General features: G+C 34.3%; 1 protein-coding gene across 1 annotated transcript; it reads right to left on the reverse strand.

The window, feature by feature from the left end:
* Window positions 1-1,001: 1,001 nt before the first annotated feature.
* LOC121968301 (E3 ubiquitin-protein ligase UPL1-like) lies at window positions 1,002-1,819 on the reverse strand. Its single transcript, XM_042518735.1, has 3 exons — window positions 1,781-1,819; window positions 1,315-1,421; window positions 1,002-1,146 (listed from the first exon to the last, which is right to left on the reverse strand). Exons 1-3 carry the CDS (start codon window positions 1,817-1,819, stop codon window positions 1,044-1,046), a joined length of 249 nt encoding a protein of 82 aa, XP_042374669.1. The 3' UTR covers window positions 1,002-1,043.
* Window positions 1,820-6,569: the final 4,750 nt, after the last annotated feature.

Consider the following 6,569-nt stretch of genomic DNA (forward strand, 5'->3'; position numbering starts at 1 on the left):
CAACAACAGTTTTAAACTATCTACGACAACGGTGAAAAACCGTTGTCTTTTTTAGAAAAAAAATAAAAAAAAATTAATACACAATTTTCCAATATTATAAATCATTCAAAATACTAAATTTCAAAATAAAATTTAATATACAATTTTCTAACATTCAAAAATAATATTTATAACATTCTGAAGAAATTTCATAAGCAACCAACAAAATTTCATAAGCAACCAACAAAATGATAACACTATTAAAACAAAGGTAGAACAATATAACACAAGATTTTCTACTTAGATGTCGGTGAAGAGGAGGGATTGCAGCTCCTAGTGCTCCTTAATTGGTTAAAGTCTCTTCATTTTTTTAGCTAGTCGGCATTCTTCCCAATACTCTTGAGGACACCTATTCGAAAAGATATATATTACAAATTAGAAACTAAACTGTACGCGTGATTCTAATTGCATTGCATAAATGTTACATAACCATAAAAACCATTTGATATAGTCATTTAACAGAAGTGCAAAAAGCGTTATTTATGTAACATAAATGGTAACCTCTTGAAACAATATGGTGGCTCTTAAATTTCTTAACAAAGAATGGTTTGGTGTTGGGATTGATAGAGTCACCACTGGACTTTACATGCTGTTTGATTAAGAATGATCATACTTCTGGGCATTGACAGGGACTTAAGTGGAAATTGTGATATGGTGACTTGTTGCCAATGAAATGTTTTTCAAGTTAGGGTGAGAGATTATCAAGTAGAACTTTTAAGCCAATGGTTGAGTCTGAGTAGTGAGTGAATACTCCCACCTAGGCAGGTCGAGAGAAATCCTCCTCACTCAAAGAGGCATTTGATGGGTCAAAATCAGCAATTGGTAAAATAAATGATAAAATAGACATGCTATAAAATTGAAAGACCAGTTAGTTAATTTTTGGTACAAAATAAGCTAGTTAACCTAAAAATTAAGGCTAACAATATATTTGAGAGATCAAAGAAAGCAACTGACCTGTACATGGCAGAGAGAAAATAGTCATATGTTATCAACTGGCACAAGGTCTAACCAAAACCAAAGCCTTCACTAGCTTCATGGATAGCAAGCAACAACCTTTCTTCTAATTGTTCCCTGGAAGAGTATTCTGGTAGATCTAGTTGGTTAAAACTGCACATTGATTGAAAGTTATTAATGTTTGGTTAAGATTCAAGTACAGAGAAACATGAAAGCATCAAATGCAATAAAATATAATTGAATGGAGGGAATGGAAAACACCAAGATGTAGAACATAATTATACCCCTGAAAGAATTTTACAATTGGTGGCAAGGCATTACCAGGTATGTACAGAGGGCAGCCTTTCAGGAGCACCATATGTCTTGTGAATCTGAAACTGCTGGGGACCAGATATACCCTGTAATGCTTTAAACCCCTCCAGGGGAACCTGAATTACATCCAAAAGATTATAAATCCTGTCAACCAAACTTTACTATTCAACCCACCATGCGTGCAAGGCCTTAATTGCTTGTTAGGAACAAAATGTTACTATACTATTGTGTAAGTGCACTGAAAATCAACAAGAGATGCATTTGTCTGCTAAATCTTTTTTTATTATGCTGTATTTATTCAACAGTGCTGCATAATCATGCACCATTCATTTTCAACTTCTATATGATGCTTTGTTTTCAAGTGTAATTAGGTTTTCTCTTTGCCTGTGTTAGTAACTAGTTATGTGTCAGTAGTATCTCCTGTCAAAAATCAAGAAAAGTCAAGTAAAAAAACAATAAAACTGTCATAATATACCTTTGATGTTCTAGTAACAAATTGTTGTAATCTCGCCATGTCCTCCTTGTTAAATGATTTAACAACTTCCCAAAACCACTGAATTATAGTAGAAGCAGCTGAATATCCAGTATACTCTGTGTTGGCTTGAAGATCATCAACTGCATGATGCAAGATGAATTAAATGAAGTACAATACTCTAACTTTTAATTAAACAAGAAACAAACTTACGGTCAATCTCTGGAAGTCCACTTAGAAGAAGTTCAAGTTCCTTGTCATTGAATATTAAAATAAGTTCCTTAGGCACTAATTCATTGAAGCCTTCTAGAAAAGAATTGATCTGAGGACGAATAGTTGTGGTCAAAATGTGTTCAGCCACAAGATCCACATATTCATGCTTTGTCTCCTCAATTACTCTGATATTCCTCCCTCCGGGAATAAGCTCATAGTCAGTGACCTTCAACAAAAGTAGTTACTAGAAAAAGTAAAAGTTTAGTCAATTAGGCATATGTATATTTATACATTATTTAATTTCCTTTTCTTCCATAGCTGAGCCAGCAAAATCTGAGTGTGGATTCAGTTACCCTAGTTGCGCAGATACTGAAGAAGAAATTTGACTATTAATATACATTTAAAAGGACTATCTTCCACCAAGGAACCCCCTCGGATGGAAGATGAACGGAAGTAATGGAGGTGCTGGAATGAACCGCCGCCAACCTCTGCCTCTACCGCCTGAACCCCAGTAGGAAGAAGTGAAGAAGACCGTCGTAAGGTGAAGCACCAATGAGAATGCCCCCCTTCCCTAGCTAGATGTAACTTCCCATCGTCGCCGTGATCAAATGAAGCACCAATGGCAATTAATTCCTTTACCCGATCTAGGCCCTCTGTGCATACAACCTGGAGTTGACAATGTTAGAAGGTAATTGGACAATCCTCTTAGATATTTGTAATAACTAATAATCTACTATTAAAAAGAAGCCACATATCACTGCTTCGAAATTCTTATCCACTAAAATACCATCACAATATACACAATGAGCATACGTGGATCATACTTCATCAAGAGAGAAAAAGCTACAGGATACCAATATGCGTGAATCAAGAATAAAATTGTGAAATTAGAAACACCAAGGAAGCTTACTTTAACATTCTCTTCATCACAAAGATAAGCCCCAGCAATGGTTGTGTCTTGCATGTGGCTCTCTACGGAATCTGAAGGGCACAAAACAACACTAACTCCACCTTGAGCATAATTTGTGTTGCTCGCCTGAGGTTCAGCTTTAGTAATTATAGCAACAGATCCATACTTTGAAACTTCTAAGGCATACCGTAGTCCAGCAACACCACTACCAACAACTATAAAATCAAAAAACTTTGTATCGCAATTGCTGTCTTGCGAGCAAGCAATTCATGCCGTGCGAACAGTTTGGACAGAGCGAATAGTTGTCCCATGCCCAAACCTGGAAATGGTATAAAACCTGACAAAGAAGATAATACAGGTTGTTAAATGTAGTAGGATTGTTTCACCTTTGGTAAAGGAGAAGAAGTGGAAAGGCGGTGGCGTCGCGAGCCCTAGCTCGAGGAGAAGCCGCACGAGATGAATCGGGGGTTCTGGTACTGATGCCGTGCGAAGAAATAAAGGAAAGGGAATGGTTTTCTCCTCCTTTAATCTGGGCCATCCGATTTGATGAAGATGGATCCATTTGATCTAGCTGATGAAGAGATGAGTGGTACGGATCTAGTTGCCTTCTTGCTTCGATCCAATGGTCCATGTAGCTTCAAATCTGGATGGAAGGTTGGATGGCTTAGATCTGAATGAAGGAGGAAGATTTCTCTTGATCTGGATCAACAGCTCATATTAATTCTACTTGATCTCCATCATTTGACCTCCAAATAAAGTCAAATTTGGAGGAGGAGCGTCTTTCGCGGAGGAGTCGCGAAAGAGGAGTCAGAGATAGGTTTTTGTTCGTTTGAAGAGTTACAGAGAAGTGGGTTTTAGTCTTTTTTTTCATGAAGTTAAAAAAATTGTTGTGTTTTTAGGATTCAACAACATTCAATAGACAACATTTTAATAAAACTGTTGTATATTATCACATAAGCAACACTAAAAGACAATAGTTTTTTAAAATCGTTGTCTTTGACACACATTAGACAACAGTGTTTTGAAAAACTGTTGTTATTTAAAAAACATTATGGTGAACAACAACAGTTTTCAATAAAACTGTTGTTAAATGGAAAAAAGACAACAATTTCTTGAAAAACTGTTGTCTATTAGGTGTGGTTAAATCCAGTTTTTCTTGTAGTGTTGTATGTTGATTTTTTCCTTATTCGTGTTCAACTTCTCTATTAATAGTACCAACTAATATTTTGTGTTGCAGAATGTGTTCGAATTAGCACCACAAAGCGAGGCTGCTGTGATGAATTCAACATCTCAAAAATGGCGAGATTTCAAAAACAAACTCACTAGCAGATTTGTCCAAATAAAGACAATCCTGAAAAATTAAGTTCTTCACTAAGTCAATATCAGATTCCAAAAGTAGTTTGAAAAGCATTTGTAGATGAGAGACTTCATCCATCATGGGAGGTACGTACTCATATGGTGTTAGGGAAAGCATACGTAATGGTGTTAAGGATTGTAGCAACTTTTTTACAGTATAGTGTTGTTTGTTCTTTTGCATTTGCAAGTTCAAAATCCTGCATTTACTGATTGTGTAGTGTTATTTGTTCATTTACATTTACAATTCTATGGAATATAATTTGTTTGCTTACAAGTCTTTATAATTAAGTTAATGGTTAGTTTGCTTACACGTTTGTAAGTTCCTGTACGTAATGGTAAGGATTTGCAAGTTCCTTACATTTCAGTGGTAAGTTCACGTTTGTTTGCTTACACATTTTAAATTCTATTTGTAAGTTCCTTACTTTGGATTGCAGCAAGTTCAAAATCCTGCATTATACTGTATAGTCTGTTTGTTTGCAAGTTCCTTAATTACTTCGAATTGCAGATATCTCCTTACTTTGGATTGCAGCAAGTTTGTTTGCTTCTTCAGATTGCAGCAAATCTTCGGATTACAGTAAGTTCCTTACTTTGGATTGCAGTGTTAAAGTGTGTTTGTTTGAAATGTTTGTTTGCTTACACCTGCAAACAAGCATTATAGTATAGTATGTTTGTACACTTTTGGATTGTATTTAATACATATTTGTGATATATTTGTTTAATTTTGGTGGCAAAAATATTGTGTTGTAGTAAAATATTATAATCTAAATTTTTGTCAATTAAAATTGTATTGCAATAAAACATGGTTAATTACTTTGATACTATAAATAAATGATGAAGTAATACGACAAACAAGACTTCGCTAAATTTAAATAGTGGTGTAGTTAAAAAAAACTATTTACTTCACTACTATCAAATTTATGAAGTAGTTCGTATAAATTACTTCACTACATTGAATTTTTTGTTGTAGTAAAATATATTCTATTACTGCTATCTTACGATGAAGCAATACAATAATAAATACTTCAACCAAGACAAATTATGCAGAAGTAAAATTAAACTTTTACTGCACCAGAATTCAAAAATTGTGAAGTTGTATACCTATTTTACTTCATCAAACAACGAAACCTATGAAGTAATATAACATCAACTACTTCGGTCATTTTATTGGTCTCGATGAAGTAATAGAGTTTTTTTACTTCGAAAATAGTTCGATTTTGAACCAGTTTTGGACCGGTGATAGACTTCGGTGAAAGTGTGGTGAAGTAAAAAATTGACCCTTTTACTTCACGTGCGTCTACTTCGGTAATTATCTGCCTATTACTTCGGATAATATCCGAAGTCTATTGTCGATTTTCACATAGTGATGATAATCCTTATGAGCTCCTTAAGGGGGCATCATCAACCTAAATAATTATGACACAAATTCCTTCTATAATCAACAACACACCATATAAATAATACTATCTCCCAACTCATCGAGCCTATTGATTTAACAAATAAATCTCACCCATTGATAAGTTAAAGAAATAAATACTAAGTATACGTGTTTGTTATTATATAGGGATTAAGAGGACGCACATCTATAATAACTGAGGTTATGTTCTTTTATTTAGTCAATACAAATCGAATAACCTCAAATGGTCCTGCTCAATGCACAAATAGTGTACCAGTGTAATTTTATAGTCAAGACAGACTAATACCAAATTACACTACATTCGTTCCAATGGTTTACCCCAATCCATCTTGGTTGTGAGCTACTATTTATAATTTATAAGGAACCGATAACATGATCTTCTGTGTGGCACCACACACCATGTTATCTACAATATAAATTAAATGGATAACTGCATTGACATATATATAAATATAAAATATAAACATTTGACCAAAGTGATTCTCATCATTTCAAAATATTTCAAAACAGATGTTCATACAAAAGCTAAGTTTATAGTATACATCCCAACAGGTTTGACTGGAAGTGACTGACCAAGCCCACAACATAGCTGATATCGGGATGTGTACATAACAAGTCTACATCAAACTACCAATAGCACTGGCATATGATTTTTTTTATTCATCTCAGTTATTTCTTATGGAGTTTTAGGACACATACTCTTGCTCAAAACAGTACCTTTCACAATAGATGTATGTTCTACATTGCAATTTGACATGCCAAAATGATATAACATCTTATTTATATAAGACTCTTGTGACAGACCCAAAAGTTTTTTAGGACAATTTTTTATGATCTTCACTCCTAAGATGTATTCAACTTCTCCCATATCCGTTGTATCTAATTGTGATGACAGCCAC

This window comes from Zingiber officinale, chromosome 3B, assembly GCF_018446385.1.
Source record: "Zingiber officinale cultivar Zhangliang chromosome 3B, Zo_v1.1, whole genome shotgun sequence".
In the NCBI taxonomy this organism is placed as follows: Eukaryota; Viridiplantae; Streptophyta; class Magnoliopsida; order Zingiberales; family Zingiberaceae; genus Zingiber; species Zingiber officinale.